At 47.8% G+C, this 17,961-nt stretch overlaps 1 protein-coding gene across 3 annotated transcripts in view; it reads right to left on the bottom strand.

Moving 5' to 3' along the window:
- ZNF541 (zinc finger protein 541) overlaps positions 1 to 17,961 on the bottom strand; it is a 42,236-nt gene that overhangs the window by 4,340 nt on the left and 19,935 nt on the right. For 2 of the 3 annotated variants that reach the window (XM_059152990.1, XM_059152991.1), the window contains exons 6-14: positions 17,075 to 17,133; positions 16,640 to 16,799; positions 16,242 to 16,409; positions 15,040 to 15,364; positions 7,385 to 7,448; positions 6,614 to 6,756; positions 6,129 to 6,232; positions 5,022 to 5,097; positions 4,361 to 4,449 (exon numbers count right to left, since the gene is read on the bottom strand). In XM_059152990.1, the coding sequence (XP_059008973.1) occupies positions 4,361 to 4,449; positions 5,022 to 5,097; positions 6,129 to 6,232; positions 6,614 to 6,756; positions 7,385 to 7,448; positions 15,040 to 15,364; positions 16,242 to 16,409; positions 16,640 to 16,799; positions 17,075 to 17,133 (1,188 nt within the window). The remainder of the gene's footprint in view (positions 1 to 4,360; positions 4,450 to 5,021; positions 5,098 to 6,128; positions 6,233 to 6,613; positions 6,757 to 7,384; positions 7,449 to 15,039; positions 15,365 to 16,241; positions 16,410 to 16,639; positions 16,800 to 17,074; positions 17,134 to 17,961) is intronic. The other variant, XM_059152992.1, reaches the window with a different exon arrangement.

Here is a 17,961-nt window from a genome sequence, read left to right as displayed (position 1 = left end):
TAACACTGTATATTAATTATACTTTAATTAAAACAAATTAAAAAGCACCATCCAACACATGCTACTTATAAGAACACACTTTCCATATAAAAACACAAATAGGTTAAGAGTAAGAAGATGAAAAAAGATATACCAGGCAAACACCCATTATAAGAAAGCTGGAATAGTTGGCTTTCTTATATAATATAATATATATAATAATGTAATGGCAGAAAAATAGGCTTCAGAGCAATGAATAATACCAGGCATAGAGGAAATCATTTTATAATGATAAAAAGGACAACTGATCAAGAGGACATAAGAATCCTAAATGTTTATGCACTTAACTCAGAGCCTCAAATACACGAAGAAAAACCTGAGAGGACTACAGGGAAAAATAGATCCACAGTTACAGCCAAATATTTTAATAACCCCTTCCCAATAATGGCTAGAACAAGGAGATGGTAAAGGTATGGGAGATCCAAACCACATTATCGACCATCCTGAACTGGTATTTCTAGAGCTCCAGTCAACAGCGGCAGAATGCACCTTCTTCAAGAGTACTCGGGACCCATACTAAGATATAGACCATATTCTGGGCACTAAACAAGGATCAAAAAATTTAAAAGGATTTGAGTCACATGAAGTATTTCTCTGACCACAGTGACATTAAATTAAAAGTCAGTAACAGAAGAACTCCAGAAAATCCTAAAATATTTGGAGACTCAATAACACACTTCTAAACAACTCATAGGTCAGGGGCGCCTGGGTGGCTCAGTGGGTTAGGCCTCTGCCTTCAGCTCAGGTCATGATCTCAGGGTCCTGGGATGGAGCCCTGTGTCAGGCCCTCTGCTCGGCGGGGAGGCTGTTTCTCCGTGCCACCCACCCCCGCCTACCTGCCTCTCTGCCTACTTGTGATCTCTCTCTCTCTCTGTGCCAAATAAATAAATAACTTACTCAAAAAAGAAATCAAAAGGGAAGTGAAAGCTTTGAACTAAGTAAAAATGAAAACCCAACATACCAAGATGTATCAAAGCAGTACTCTGAGGAAAATTTATAGCACCAAATACCTATATGAGGGAAGAAGAAAGGTTTCATAACAATGATCTCATTTTCCACCTTCTGAAACTAGAAAAGAACAAATTAAACTCAAAGCAGGCAGAAAAAATGAAATAATAAACAGCAGAGCAGAAATCAATTAAACAGAAAAAAAAATCAACAAGCCAAAGCTGCTTTTTGAGGAAAAATCAATAAAATCAATAAATTTGATAGATCTCTAGCCAAACTGGTCAGGAAAAAATTAAAAAAAAAAAAAAAAAGACAAATTACCAGTATCGGGAATGAGAGAGGTGACATCCCTATAGTCAATGAATATAAAAAGGACAATATGAGACTATTACAAGCAATTTTTGCTAATATATCAGACAACTGAGAAGAAATGAATGAATTTCTCAAGAGAAAAACTACGAAAGCTCACTCAGGAAGATGCGACAATGCAAATCACCCTACATGTATAAAACACCTGAATTTGCATTTCAGAACCTTCCCGCAAAGAAAACTCCAGGCTGAGGTGACTTCACCACCAAATATTTAAGGAATAAATAAAGCTGATTATAAATAAGCTCTTCCAAAAAATTGAAGAGTAGGGAATACTTCCCAACTCGTTCAGTAAGGGCCATATTGCCCTGATACAAAAGCCAAAGATGCTACAAGTAAAAAAGTCTACAGACCAATATCCCTCCTGAACACAGACGAAAACTTCTAAACAAAGTTTTAATAAATAGACTCCAACAATATATATACAAAGGACAAGACATTGGGACCAAGTGGAGCTCATCCCAGAAATGTGAGGCCGATTTAACAATCTAAAATCCGTGTAGCTAGTCATGCTAAAATGAAAAACAATAACCATATGAGCATCTCGACAGATGCCAAGGAAGCACTATTGATACAACCTCATATCCTTCACCGAAACAAACTCTCAGCAAACTGGGAATAAAAGGAATTCTTCAACCGGATAAGCAACATCTGGAAAGACCCCACAGCTAATATCATACTTAGGAGGGAAAATAGGGGCTGGTTTCCTGCTAAGATCATGAACAAGTCCAGAAGGTCCACTCACCATTTCTACTCATCAAGTTACTGGAGGTTCCATAGTGCAGTGAGGCAAGAAAAGATGAAAGGCAAGGAAGAACTAAAAGTGTTTTTATTTGCAGATGATATGATTGTCTATGTAGAAAATCCAACAGAATCTTCAAAAAAGCTACGAAAATGAATAAATGAGTTTAGCAAGACTGCAGAAGAGAAGATCAATATTATTTCAATTTTATTTCTATATATACCAGCAAGAAACCATTGGAAAACAAAATTAAAAAGAGCCTTCCATAACAGCATAAAAAGTAGAAATACTTAGGAATAAATAGGATGTAACACCTATACACTCAAACCTTCAAAACACCATGGAGAGAGATTGAAGACTTAAACAGATCCACTTTGTTCGTTGGTAGGAAGACTAAAGATATCCATTGTCTGCAATTGACCTGGAGAGTCAACGCCGTACCAGACAAGAGCCTATCAAAATTTTCTTAAAGAAATTGACAAGCTAATTCTAAAATTCACATGGAAATGCAAAGGACCCAGGATAGAAAACACTTTGAAAAAGAATAACAGGGTTAAAGAACAAATCAACAGCAATAAAGAGCATGGTAACAGCTTAACAGTTCACAAATAGACTAACTGAACAAAATGGTCAGTCCAGAAACAAACACGTATGTATACGGCCAACTGATGTTTGACCGAGGTACCAAGGCCGTTGGCTGCAGAAAATGCATTCTTTTCAACAAAAGGTACTAGAAGGATTAAACGTGCGTGCGCGGAAAATGAACCCAATCTGTACCTTGCACGGCAGGTCAACCCAGAACAGATCATAAATCTAAACGTAAAACTGAAAACCATAAAGCTTATAAAGAAAACATAGGGGAAAATCTTGATGACTTTGGGTAAGCAAAGCTTTCTTAGAGATGCCACCAGAACCATGGTCCCTAAGAGAAAAATTAATGAACTGAGCTTACTCAGCATCTGAAACTTTTTCTGAAAAGACACTGTTGAACGGACACTGAGAAGTCAGACACCGGGAGCAAATACGTGCAGGGCAGGTATCTAGAAGAAGAGCTTTGGTTCGAAATGAAGAACTCCCACAGTTTAATAAAAACACAAACACCCATCCCCCCAAAAAAACATAAACAAAAGATTGGGAGCAGACAGCTCAGCACGTGAGGGTGTGGGGACGGCACACAGGCCGGGGGAAAGATGCCCAGCATCGTCAGTCCCTCGAAAGCGCAGGGAGCAAAGGCCGTGTCGTGTGCTCAGAAAGGCGACGAGAGGAGACCTGGCCGTGGGGTGCGCTGGGGAGGGCGAGGGGCCCCTAGAAGTCTCCTGAGCTGCCCGTGGGCATGTGAAGTGCCACGATGGCTTTGGATGACCGTTCGACAGCTTCTTCAAAGTGAAACATGACCCTCACCCCACAATGCTCTCCTCCCCCTGCTAGGCGTTCACCCCACAGGGAAACAGTGCTACAGAAGTCTGCCACACGCCTCAGGGCTCACAGCGGCTTCATCTCTAAGTGCCAGTGCCTGGAAACCACCCAGATATCCACAGGCGACAGACCGAATAGCCGGTGGTACACCCACACAGTGACACGGTCCCTGGCAATGAACGGGGGTGAGTGACTGCTACTCGGCCACCCGGATGGAGCTCGGGGATGCTGAGCAGGAGGAGCCAAAGCAGAGCACGTGTCGTATGACGATTCCACTCAAAGAAAAAACTCTGGAAAATGCAAACCAATTTACAGGGACAGAAAGGAGACAAGGAGTTGACTAGGGACAGGGGTGGCATGAAAGAGGACCAAGGGGTATGGGAAATGGGGGGGGGGGACTGATGTGATCTTGACCGTGGTGATGGTCTTGTGTGGGTGTAAGTATACGAAAACATCCAAGGTTACACTTGGATCATGGGTCGGTCGGTGGTCATCAGGTTAACGGAAGAACAACCCCGCAGGACATCTGGTGTAGAAGGATCTCGGCCTTCATAAGGACGTGCACGGGCGAGCAAGAGAGGCATACAGACCATGCCAAGCCTGAGGCTCACAAGCAGACAGGCCAAGGTTAGCCGCCAGGAAGAGGCTCTGCGGAGGACATGGAGCCCTTTACTGGAGCATTCCTCAAGCTGAGAATGGGAGCATTCATTTATTTGAGCACTGACACATTTCTGTACTGTTTGGAGGTATTCACAACAATGTGAATGGCAGGGCCTTCTGCTCTAGCTGGGCTCAGTTGCGCAAGGCGAGGCCCTGTCTATGCCAGCGCACCTGCGTTCACCTTACCATCTTGTGTATCAAGTAGAAGTCCTTCTTGTGGGCACAGAATGCCTTCTTAAAAAGCCTCTTCTCCATGGGGGTCCAGATGTCAGAACCTATCAGAGAAAGAGTCAAGCATGGGGACAGGACGGGGCTGACGTGCAGACCACCGTCCTTCCCAAAGTTGCCATCACTAAGCATGATCATGTGTCAAACATTCTGCTAAGCCCCTTACTTTCTTCATCAGCTACAGTCCTCACAAAACCTCAGCGGGTGGGGCCCTCATGATCTGTGCTTTACCGAGGCAGCCACGGAGGCCTGCACTGGGTGAGGGTCCAGACTGCCTGACTCCAGGGCTGGCACATCCACTCTCACCCCTGAAGCTCAGTCTGCCTCCTCCCCTCCCTGGCCCGGGGGCATCCCCTTCCAGGCTGGGCATGCCCACCCCACCCCCCCGCCAGGGAATCAACGGAAAAGGGGGAAGGCAGGATGTAACTAGCAGAAAACAGGCCCACGGAGTCCTGTCCCCTCACCCCCCACCACCCCAGGGAGAGGGAAGGCCTTTCTGGAAAGGCAGGTGAAGGCCCCAAGAGAACTCCCAAAAGGCACAGGTGAAGCTTGCTGTCAGGACTGTTTTCACGAGGTCTCAGCCGGGCAGAAACCACGCCCACACCCCCCGCCCAGTCACCTGCATAGCGGTAGTCGGCCAGCGGGTGAGTGTGTGGCTTCTGGGGCCCGCGCAGTAAGAGGGTCTCCAGGGCGACCTGGAACAAGAGGGGCCGCAGGATACTTTACACAGAGGGGAGGAAGAGTCTTGCCTCTGTTCCTTCCTTCCTTCCGAAGCCACCGCCGGCTCTCCCGAAGACTCCCCAGCCCTATACTCAGTGGGGTGGGTCCTCGGACCAGCCCACACCTGTGACCGCTGAGCGCAGCTGCCGTGGACGCTCCCGGGAAGGTGCTCCCGACCAGGAGACAGTGGCTGTGTGGGTTTGCTCCTGTGGTGCACGTTTCTTGCCATCAAGGACCAGCATTTGGAACAGTCCTGCCCTTGCCCACCGCCCCCTTTGTTTCCTTCATGGCGCTAATCGCTATCCAGCCACCTTCCGGAACTATTTGCTGTTTTGGCTCTTCTCAAATGTAAGCCCATAAAGAAAGGGACTTTGTCCTGTTCCCCAGAGTAACCCTTCAGGCCCGCTGTGGCATCTGTGGGACCCAGCGCAAAATGAAAACCCTTGTCCAAAACTTACTAAGGATTTCAAGATGACAACATGAGCATGAAAGCAATACTGGGGCCCCAAAGCTGGCTCCGGCCCCCACATCACAACATTCATTACCAAGCCTTCAGCGGAACCCCAGAAAGGTGGATTGCCCGCTCTGTTGAGCACCTACTATGTGCCAGCCGCTGCCTCTCAGCTCAAGAAAGAGCAGGACCGTGGCACTGGCTCGGTGATGGGCCTCTTCCTCTCCCACTACTCAGCAAACTGAGGAGGGTCCTCAGAGGAGACACAGGCAATTCTAATGCACCAGCAGTTTTCATACACAGGTTTTTATTCGAAGAGAGAAAGCTCAGTAAGAAACCTGATGAGCTCAGGACCCGAGTTGGGTGTGCTGGTGGAGCCTGGCACTGCTGTCACACCAGAGCCCACCCCTGCAGCTCATGAGGACCACACCGATCCCAAAGCCACCGGGAAGAAGGACAGTGGCCTGCCCAAGCAGACCACACAGGGCATGCGCCTGCCGCTCCAGCTCCCCCAGGCACCCTCAGCCGCTGCCCCTGGCCCTGCCTCCACTTCACCTGAACACTGCCCTGGGCCTCGTGCAGGCAGTGCAGAGCGAGCTCAAGGTTGGTACCCCCTCCCGGCATCACGCTGGAGCAGGCCACGTTGCAGAGCTCAGTGACTGTGTCCGGCAGCCATCCCAGCAGAGTGTGAGAGAGGAGACAGGGAGTCAGCAAGTGCCGGGGAGACTTCCCCGACAGCACAGAGGGCGGGCTCCTTGTCACTGACCCCCTTACATCTCCGCTGAAAGTGGGATGAGGGAAGGGAGGGACAAGAAGGACAGGCACAAACCCTTCCCCAAACAGCCAAACAGCCGACCGGGCTTGTGGGCGGGAGACTGTAGCTGCGGAGAAGCCGTGCAGCACCAAGGGGCGCCCTCCCGCCTCCTCACCCCGGGTACTGCTTCTGGGCCCGAGGGGAGAATTGGGAGGAGATGTCCTCAGACATGGGGTGGGGGCTAGGAGCAGGGCCCACTGGAATTTGGCCCCAGAGCCTCAGCCACCTCTGTCCTGCGTTTCTGGGTTGGTCGTCACATCTCCCCATGGCTTCCAGACCAGAGAAGCAACGTGCTCGTCAGCAGCTGCCAGCGCTCTCTCCTGGAGCTCTGGGATCTTAGCCTGAAACCGGCTTCCTATGTTGATGTGTCTGAAACAAGGCCGCACACACAGACACGTGGGAAAGACACCCGTGACTAAGACGGGAAATGAAACAGATACAGGTGGTATTCCCTTCTCTCAGGCCACAGCCTTGCCCGATGCAAACCCTGTGCCATCTGCCAGACGTGTTCAGTGTCCATCATCCCTGACAGATACGTACAGGCATTCCAGAAACCCCTCAAAGGAGTACTTCCTTCCCTCCTCTCATTTTCCTTATTGCCATATCTCTGGCCTCAGGTGTCGCTGCGGGTCCAGGACAGGGGAGTACATGCTGATAGCTCTCATGCTTCTACACCCACGGCCATACTATCCAGCCACACCCTATGGACACTCGAAAGTCTGGACCATACCACCACCAATTTTACCTAGAACCCCAGGGTCCTGGGCATTTTGTCCCCGGGGCCCCAGCTATGGTATGTCTAGACAGAAAGAATACTAGGGGAGCTTCCCACCTACACCCACAGAAGTGCACTTCTCTCTTAGGGAGGCTCCATAGTGAGACCTGATCTCCTGTGACGAAGGAGCCCCGGGAAAACTGATACAGGCCCGCAAGGCAGGTAGAAGCACCCCCACTTTGGAAGGACGCACCCTCTAGTGCTAAGTCTATTCCAACTTACGGTTCAATGCTGATCTTGGTGTCATCCTTTACCATGCAAATGCCGAAAGAGCTGTCCACTTGATCTAGAAAACGCGACAAGAACAAAAGCCTCAGGAAGACTGACCATAAGGCCCTTCTGCCTGCCTTCGTGGCACAGCTAAAAACCGGCTCTTTACAGCTGTGTGGTAGGGAGAGTCTTCGAAAAATTAAAAGGAGAACTACTGTAAGATACAGCAATCCCACTTCTGGGTATTTTTTCTGAAATTTTATTTATTTATTTGACAGAGAGAGGGAGCCAGAGAGCACAAGCAGGGGAAATGGCAGAGGGAGAGGGAGAAGCTGACTCCCCACTGAGCAGGGCACCCAATATGCGGCTAAATCCCAGGACCCTGGGATCATGACCTGAGCCAGAAGCAGATGCTCAACTGACTGAGCCACCCAGGCGGCGCCCCACCCCCACCCTGGGTATTTATCCAAAAGAACGCGAACCAGTATCTTAGCGATAACTGCACTTCCATGTTTACTCAGCACTATTCACAACAGCCGAGTGGGAACAATCTGATGTCCTTCGACAAAGGAGTGGGTAAAGAGAATGTGGTATTTACATAGGATGGAATACGAGTCAACCTTTTTTTTTTTGAGAGGAACCTCCAATAGGCAACAACACGAATAAACCTTGAGAACATCATGCCAGGCACGGAGAAGGAAATACTGCATGACTTTGCTTATGTAAGTATCCAGAATAGTCCAATTCAGGGGCACCTGGGTGGCTCAGTTGGCTGAGTATACAACTCTGGGGTTTGGCTTGGGTCATGATCTCGGGGTCCTGGGGTCGAGCCCCACATCAGGCTCTGCCCTCGGCACGGGGCCTGCTGGAGATTCTCTCCTTCTCCTTCTCTCTCTGCCCCTCCCCCCACCTGTATGCATGCTCACACTCTTTCTAAATAAATAAGAAAATCTTTAAAAAATAGTCCAGTTCATATAATCAAAAGTGGGATGGTGGTTGCCAGGGGCTAGGAGAGTGGGGAGTGGGTATTTACTGATCAATGAGCATAAAGTGTTGGGTAAGCCAGATGAGTAAGCTCTAGAGGTCCACAGTGCAACGTGGTCCCTATAATCAACAATGATGTTCTGAGCACTTACTCACTTAAGGGAGACTCATGTTAACTTCTTATCATCATAAAACACAATTTTTTTTTTTAAAGATTTTATTTATTTACTTGTCAGAGATAGAGAGAGAGAGAGCGAGTGAGCACAGGCAGACAGAGAGGCAGGCAGAGGCAGAGGGAGAAGCAGGCTCCCCGCTGAGCAAGGAGCCCGATGTGGGACTCGATCCCAGGGTGCTGGGATCATGACCTGAGCCGAAGGCAGCTGCCCAACCAACTGAGCCACCCAGGCGTCCCCATAAAACACAATTTTTAAAGAAAGATTTATTTACGTGAGAGAGAAGTCAGGGGAGAGGGGCAGATGGAGAGGGAGAGAGTAACCTAAGCAGACTTGGGGCTGAGCACAAACCTGACATGGGGCCCAATCTCACAACTCTGAGGTCATGACCTGAGTGAAACCAAGAGGTGGTGACTCAACTGACCATGCCACCCAGGTGCCCTGATAACACACAATTTAAAGAAAAAACTGCATGGAAGAGGCAGAGGAACTCAGCAAGATGACAAATTAACTGATTAAAAATTATTTTATAGAACAGGAAGCTAAGGTCTCTGGAAGCTGTCCTAAAGGCATACAGCATTTTAGGAAATACTCATTTAAGAAAATGACCAAATATTGGTAAGAACAGTGAAAGTCTATGACATCTGCCCATCACTTCCCCACTGGAGGCCAAGCTCCATTAACAGAAGCTCTACCTGGAGTGCCTCACCCTAGGCAGGTGCACCCAAGGAGAGGGACCTCTTCTCTCAGCAGCATCCACGCTTAAAGAATTAAAGGGAGGTATGATGACTTCTTATCAAAGAGAGAATACTGTAAAGAGACAGAAGATTTTTAAAAGAACCAAGTGAAAATTTGGGGATTAAAAAAGCACAATAACCAGGGTGCTTGAGGGACTCAGTCACTTAAGTGTCTGACTCTTGGTTTTGGCTCAGGTCGTGATCTCAAGGTCATGAGATTGAGCCCCGCATGGGGCTCTGAGCTCAGTGGGGAGTCTGCTTGAGATGCCTTCTCTCCCTCTGCCCTTCTCCCAACTCTCAAAAAGAAATAAATCTTCAGGAAAAAAAGAAGCACAATAACCAAGATTAGGCTCAACAGCAGATTTCAGCTGGTAGGAGAAATGATCAGCAAATCTGAAGATAGATCACTGGAGATTATGTAATCTGAAGACGGGAAGAAAGAATGGAGAAAAATGGAGTGAGCCTCAGAGAAATGGGGGTCATCATTAAGTGCCGCAAAATACGTGTAATCAGAGTACTGGAGAAAGACAAGGAAGGGACGACAAAACATGTGAAGTATCATGGCATTGATACAACAGCTGAAATCTGCCCAAATTTGGTAAATAACAAAAATAAAACCCCAATATATACAGCCAGGAAACTATAAACACCAAGGAGAATAAACACAAAGGGCTCTATGTCTAGACACATCCATCACAGGCAAAATGCTGAAGGCCAAAGATAGAGATCTTGAAAGTAAAAGGAGAAAAACAACTTGCTTCACGCAAGAGCACCCCAGTAAGGTTGACAGCTGACTTCTTGTCAGAAGCAACGGAGGTCCAAAGGCAGAAGGATAACATATTCAAGTCATTGAAAATAAAAAACTATCGACCAGGAATCATATCCAGCAAATTACTTTTCAAAAATAACTGTGAAATAAAGTCATTCTCAGATAAATAAAAACTGAGATTTGTTGCTATCAGATCTGTCTTATAAGAAATAGTAAAGGGGAGGGGAGCCTGGAGGGCTCAGTCGGTTCAGTGTCTTGAGTCTTGGTTTCAGCTCAGGTCATGATCTCAGGGTCATGGGACTGAGCCCCGTAGTTGGGCTCCATGATCAATGGGGAGTCTGCTTGAGAGTCTCTCTTTCCCTCTCCCTTTGCCTGCCCCCTACCCTCTATAAATCTTTAAAAAAAAAAAAAAAAAAAAGAAAGAAAGGTGGAATATCATTCAGTCATAAAAGGGAATGGAATACTGACACACCCGGCAACACAGGTGGAACCTGAAAACATTATGCTAGGAAACAGTCAGAGAACACCACATACTGCAGGATTCCAAGTATATGGAATGTCCAGATTAGCCAAATCTACAGAGACAGAGAGTAAACTAGAGGTTACCTGTGGGTGGGGGTGGGGGGCAGGGACAGGAATGGCTGCTAAGGAGTGTGGGGCTTCTTTTGGAAGTGCTGACAATCTCTGAAACCTGACGGTAGCAATGGTTGCACAGGTCTCCTGTGACTAATAAAACCCACTGTATTCCATGCTTTAAAGGAATAAATTTTATGTACATTGTATCTCCATACTGATAATAGACACCTAAGAAAGTTGCTTAGACTGAAAGCAAACAATACGAGATAGTAAGTAAATCAAAACAAAAAAACAAAGGGTGCTGGTAAAGGTAATTATATGGGTAATTTTAAGATTATAATGACATTTTTTAATGGACTCGAAAAACAATAGCATAAAACAGTATGTATTGTGGGCCTATAAAATATAGAAATATACTATGTGTGGCAATAAAAAGGAGTTGCACTACAGTAAAGAAAGGATACCCCAGACAGTGACTTGAATCCACAGGAATAAATGAAGTTATCAGTAATGGTAAATGAGAAGGGCAATAAAACAAACTCTATAATGCCTGCTTTCCTTTTTCCCCCTCCTCTTTAAAGACTCCATTGACAGAGAGAGCAAGAGAGCACAAGCAGGGGGGACAGTGGGGGGAGAGAGGGAGAAGCAAACCCCACACTGAGCAGGGAACCCGAATTGGGGCTCAATCCCAGGACCCAGGATCACGAGCAGAGCTGAAGGCAGATGCCCAACCATCTGAGCCACCCAGGCACCCCTATAAATAATGCCTGTTTTCCTTTATTGTCTTCTTTATTATAACACAAAATTACATAAAGTAATAATTACAACAATGTATTTCTGGGTTTCTAATATATATGTGTATATACATATATAACATAATATTATATATATCCATACAACAATAATAGCAGAAGGGTTAGAAGAAATGGAATTAGATAGCTATGTTTCTATATTTGATTAAATTAATATACAACTGAGCATACTCTAATAAATTAAGATGTATCTTTTTAAGTTCTACAGCAACTCCTAAGAAATGACTAAGAGAAAGTGAAAAATTAAAGGAAACGATGTGTTCTACAAGGAAATATTCACTGAATACAAAAGAAAGCAGAAAAGGGTGAACAGAAGGAGAAAATGACATGAGACCTATAGAAAATAAAAAGCAGAATGGCAGATATAAATCTAACTGCATCACTGGCTCATAAAAGAGAATGCTTAAACAAACCAATCAAAAGGCAGTTTCTCAGACTGATATAAAAATATGATCCAACCGACGCTGTCTGTGGGAGACACGTGTTATTTTCAAAGACACAAGGTGAAGGTAAAAGAACAGGAAAAATCAGACCAAGTGAAAAACAATCATAAAAGCCCTGGAATGGCTATTCTAATGTCAGGAAAATTAGACTTTATTATTTTTTAAGATTTATTTGCAAGACAGAGAAATAGTGAGGGAGCAGGGTAGGGAAGGGGGAGAGGGAGAGTCTCCGGCAGATTCCTTGTTGAGTGTGGAGCCAACGCAGGGTGACCTCATCACCCAGAGTTCACAACCTCAGCTGAAATCCAGAGTTGGATGCTTAATGACTGTACCACCCAGGTGCCCCTGCAAACTGGGACTTTAAAACAAAAAATATTACTCAAGAAAATGACAAAATTCTTGTAAAAATGATAAATGATATCCTATCATAATGATAAAAGGTCAAGTCATCAGGAAAATATGGCAATTATATAAAAATAATGCACCTAAATCAGATTCCATAAATACATAAAGCAACAATTGATAGAACTAAAGAATAAAATGAACAATTAAAATATAATAGTTGGAGGGGCGCTTGGGTGGTGCAGTAGGTTGACTGACTGACTCTTGATTTTGGCTCGGGGGGTGATCTCGAGGTTGTGTGGAATCGAGTCCCAAGTCAGCCTCTGTGCCTGATGCGGAGTGTGCTTGGGACTCTCTGTCCCACTCCTTCTGCCCCTTCCCTTCAGGCGCGCATATGTGTTTTCTCTCTCTCTCAAATAAATAAATCTTAAAAAAATAGCTTAAATACATAAATACTTTCAATGATGCACAGGACAACCAGGCAGAAGGCCAACAGGAAGTAGAATACTTGGACTAACGGCACATATCAGACATCTACAGTGTTTTCTGCTCATCATTGGGAGAATATATTCTTCTGCAGTACACATGGAACATTCTCCATGACAGAATGTATTCTAGCCCATAAAAATGCCTCGAAAAAAGTAAAAGCACTGAACTAATACAAAGTATATTCTCTGACCACAACAGAATTAAAAATCAATTTTAAAAAGGCAACTTGGAAAATTCACAAAGAGGCAGAAATTAAACAACATACTCCCTAATAATCACTGTATCAAAAAAACCAGGGACGGCTGGGTGGCTCAGCCAGTTAAGTGTCTGCCTTTGGCTTAGGTCATGATTCTGGGGTCCTGGGATGGAGCCCCGCATCGGTCTCGCTGCTCAGCAGGGAGTCTGACTCCCCCTCTTTCTCTGCCGCACCCCACCCCCACTTGAATAATAAATAAATAATAAATCTCTCAAAAATAAAATTTTTATAAAAGACATAAAAAAATCAGAACATGCTTTGAGATACATGAAAATAAGAATATAACATGCTGAAACTTGTAAAATGCAGCTAAAGCAGTGCTATGAGAGAAATTCATAGCTGTAAATGTCTGCATTAAAACAGAAAATCTCAAGTCATTTATGGTTAATCGGCTTTCCACAAGGTGCAGAGCCAATTCAAGAAGAAATGAACAGCATTTTCTTTTTCTTTTCTTTTCTTTTTTTTTAATTTTACTTACTTATTTGACAGAGAAAGAGATCACATCTAGGCAGACAGGCAGGCAGAGAGAGAGAGAAGAAAGCAGGTTCCCCGCTGAGCAGAGAGCCCCATGTGGGACTTGATCCCAGGACCCTGAGATCATGTCCTGAGCTGAAGGCAGAGGCTTAACCCACTGAGCCCCCCAGGCGCCCCGGGAGCAGCATTGTCAGTAAGTGGCGCTGGAACAATGGACTGGACAGCCACATGCAAAAGAATGAGTTGGGACTCCCACCTTACACAATACATAAAAGTCAAAATGGATCAGACATAAATTTAAGACTTAAAATGATACAACTCTTATAAGAAGACAGACACACAAATCTTTGCAATCTTTGCTCAGGCAAAACTTTAGATACAACAAGGAAAGCACAAGTGACAAAAAATAAATTGGACTTCATTGAAATTAAAAACTTTTGTGCTACAAACAAGACCACAAATAAAATGAAAAGGCAATGCCCCAAATGGGAGAGAGTCTGCAAACCCATGTACCTGATAAAGGCCTTCATTCCAGAATAGAGAAGAAGCTTTTACAACTGAATAATAAAAAGATAACAACGCAATTCAAAATCCGGGCAAAGGATCTGAAAAGATTACAAACAGATGGTAAACACGCAGAATGACCCTCAGTCTCAGGAACCATCAGGGAAATGCAGCTGGAAACCACCTTACACATAGCAGGATGGTCACATGAGAAGAAAGACCATGACAGCTGACAAGGATGTGGGGAAGCTGGAACTTTCATACAACGCTGGAGGGAATTTAAAACATGTCCGTCATTTTGGAAAACGGTCTGGTGGTGACGGAAATGGTTAAACTCAGAGCTACCCTATGACCCAGCAACTGCCCTCCTGGGAACATACGCGGGAGAAAAGGAAACATGTCCCACAGACACCTGAACATGGTGTTCAGGAGCACATAACTCACAGCAGCCGGAGGACAGAAATGCCCCAAATGCCCATCAAGTAAGGGACAGGTACGCAGAACGTGCCATGTCCAGACTGTGGGATGTCATCAGGCCCTAAAGAGGCGTGCGGCTGTGGCATACACTGTCACATGGATGTCTGTGGAGGCTGAGGCAGGAAGCTAGACAAAACGTCCCCCAAGGTATGAGCCCAGTTATACACAATGTCCAGAATGGGCAGCTCCATGGAGAGAAAGAGTAGAGGAGTGGTTGTTCAGGGCAGGGGGAAAAGGGGGCCCCAGGGTGTGTGTGACTGCGTGGATCTGGTGCTTCTTTTGGGAGCGACAAAACTGCCCTAGGATTAGACAGCTGTGAGAATACTAAAGAAACACTGTCTGCTTCCAGTGGGTGATTTGTATGGTGTATGAATTCTGTTCTGGCCCAAACTGGTAAAATTACTCAAAGGGCGAGCAGGATGGTGGTCAGGGTCAACAGTCCCTGCGTTTTCTTTCTGGCTGTAAAATTCTTGCACCTAGAAGACTGCTGGTCCCAGGGGGTGCTGGGCTTCTCCCGAACAGCCGTGGGGCTCACATAGCAGGCCCGGCGCGGTGGGAGGGAGGGGACCCGGCCCCCTGCAGGCCCGCCCCACCTGGAGCAGAGACCACAGTCATGCCCGGCGTCACTCACCACGTATGTGGCTGATGAGTTTGTCAGGCCCAGCATGAGCAGAGGTGGAACAGAGGGTGTTGAAGTACAGCCCTGAGCCCTCCCGGATGGGGCTGAGCATGGGGGGCGGCGTGTAAGGGGAGCACTGGAACAGTCCCTTGAGGAGGCGGTCCACCAGGAACACCGGAGACCGCAGACAGCTCTGGTGGCATCCCCCCAGGCCTGGCTCCCCAAAGGACGAGGGTGGAGGAGGGATGAACAATGCCTTGGACTGGGGGCGCTTCTTCCGCTTCCGGTGTTGGCTGCCATCTTTGCTGTCTCTCTCTTCCCCATCTTTCTCTGGTCCCTGTGGAAGAAGAGAGTTCAGAACTCAGGGGATCTCCTGAGGCACCCCGCCACACAGATGTCTTCAGGATAGCGGGCGAGAGGGAACGGACTCCCACGACAGAAGGACACAGGACCTGCAGCCTAGCACGTCCATGCCTGGGGCCCTCAGAATAGGGAGCAGAACAGGGCCTCTGCACCTGAGCCAGACCCCAGACCCTAACTAAGCCACAGGATTCCTCCCCACACCCGTGCCCTCAAGGAGAGGCCTTGACTCAGGGGAATCTGAAAATAGGTGAGGCCAGTATCAGTTGTCAAAATGCCTGGCCCTTAGATAGTGGGGGGCAGAGAGGGCCACAGCTTGAGCAAATGAAAAATAGCAATAGGTCCTGCAAGACGAGCAAAGATATCCATGCGACCCATCCCCGTACCCCCGGGCTTGTCCGGCGGGATCCTCCAGTATGGGCTGAAGAGACCGGGCATGTGAACTTGCAATGCTCTCTGTCACCTCCATGCGATCTCTGCTCCTCTCTGCCAGTCCCACTCCTCCTCTCCTCCAGGTCTCTGCTCCCACACCTCGTCTGGGAAGAACCCCTGACCTCCTTAGTTTGAATCCCTGGTGCCCCCTCAGGATGCTCTCTTGCTCCCTCCAGTCCCCCTCACAGCCTGGCGGACAGGTCTACTCACTACCGGACCAAGAGGTCCCGGGGAGGCGCAGTCACCAGAGTCTGCAGCGCTGCTCCCATAGGCGGACACCGCGGAGCAGAGGATGTTAGTGACTGAATGAGCTCGCTCCAAGACTCAAAGAGTTTTTGGACGTTTGGCCGGGCTTTCCCTCGGCCACTTCGGCCAGCAGGCAGGGGAAGCAGCAGGAAGAGAGCGGCCTGACCGGCACCCACCTTGGCGGTGCTCCCGACGGGTCGGTTCCCTGGAGCTACGGGCACAGGGATCCCCGGAGGGGCCACAGCCGTGTTGTCCAAGGACTTCTTAGCTCCTGGAGGACTCTGCCCATCCCCCTCTGGCCTCGGCACCTGTCGCAGTGGCTTGCAAAACTCCGTGCCAAACACCTGAATGCAGAGAATCGACGGCTCTGTAAGCTTCACTGGTGGGCAGGACAGGAAGAGCGGCTCCAGCTAGGCCGCTCCAGAGCAGCCCAGACCTGACTCCTGGCCCCCTGCCCAGGCTCCCCCAAGGGGCACACCTCCATCCTGAGATAAGTGACGTCTGGTTGGTCGCGTACCCCCCGAAAACCTCCCAGAAGCCCCAGCAGCACAGAGCCAACTGCGCAACACTTCACCTGCTGCTCCTGCTTCCCTCGAGGTGATGGCCACTGGTCGCTGTGAAAACACATGTGGCTGCTCAGCCCTTTGTCTGTATAAAACATCTGGCTGCAATTCTTGCAGACATAAGTGCTCCTTGGCTCTGCCCAGTCTGCAGGGCCCCCATTTTGCTGGTTACTGTGGGGAAACACGGCAGGAGGGAAGAACGGGAGAAAGAGACTCGGCCCCCATCACTAATTTCTCTTTGTTTATTTAAGTCTGATCCCCTGCTAACACTTGATAAACCCTGGGAAGTGGAGAGGGGGTGCCCCGATCTTCATGGCCGGATGCATACCTCTTCAGGACTGAAGCATCCAGAACTTGGTGACTCAGGCCCAGCACACAAGAGCCACCAGAGGAATCGGAGGGTCTGAGTTCCCCCAGGCCGGGCGGGGTGTGTCCTCTGAACTTACCATCCACCTGCCACGTTCTCCTCCTTCAGCGGATGGGGGAGCCGGTAGATATTTCCACCCTGAAGATGAAAACACATCTGAGCCACCATGTTGGAAAGGAGGCCTACAAGACCTCCAACGGTCAGACTCTGAGACAAAAGCCCAGGTACAATTCTCCGTGACCTTGGAGGAGGACCCAGTGCCCTGGGGGTGGGGGGCACTGAACCAGAAAGACAGAACTGACAATTCAACTTCATCAAAAGTCCGAACTGCCATGCGTCAAAGGACCCATCAAGAGAGGGAAAAGACGGCCCCGGAATGGGAGAAAATCGCTGCAGGTCATGACCTGACAAGGGACTTGTATTCATAACATATAAAGAACTCCTACACAGCTCAGCAATGAAAAGTCCAACACCGCAACTTAAAAATGAGCAAAGGATCTGGAAGACACGTAACCCAAGAGGCTTTCCAAATGGCCACTAAGCACATGAAAAGGTGCTGGGCAGTTTCAGTCGCCGGGGCAAGTGGCACCGAGGTGCCAAGTCACAGCCGCAAGCACGGCTGGTTGAACAAGCCTGGAGCACAAGCGGGGCTGATGAGGCCGTGAGGCTGGCGCCCTCCTGTGCTGTGGGTGGGGATGCTGAGTGGTGTGGCCTCTCTGGAAAAGTCCCACAGTCCCTCAGACTGAGTCACCATATGACCCAGTGATGCCCCGCTTCGGTATTTCCCGAGAGAGGGAAACCTACGTGCACGTGGACATTGTACGGGAATGTTCACAGCAGTCACACAGACTGAGCTGCGGGAACAACGCCCGACAGCTGATGGACACATTCACAAAACATGACCCAGCCGTACGGGGAGTGTCACTCAGCTGCAAAAAGGAGCAAAGCACCAAGAGGTGCCACAGC

Source organism: Mustela lutreola, chromosome 16 (assembly GCF_030435805.1).
Source record: "Mustela lutreola isolate mMusLut2 chromosome 16, mMusLut2.pri, whole genome shotgun sequence".
NCBI classification, from domain to species: domain Eukaryota; kingdom Metazoa; phylum Chordata; class Mammalia; order Carnivora; family Mustelidae; genus Mustela; species Mustela lutreola.
This window is presented reverse-complemented; position numbering and strand designations above follow the sequence as displayed.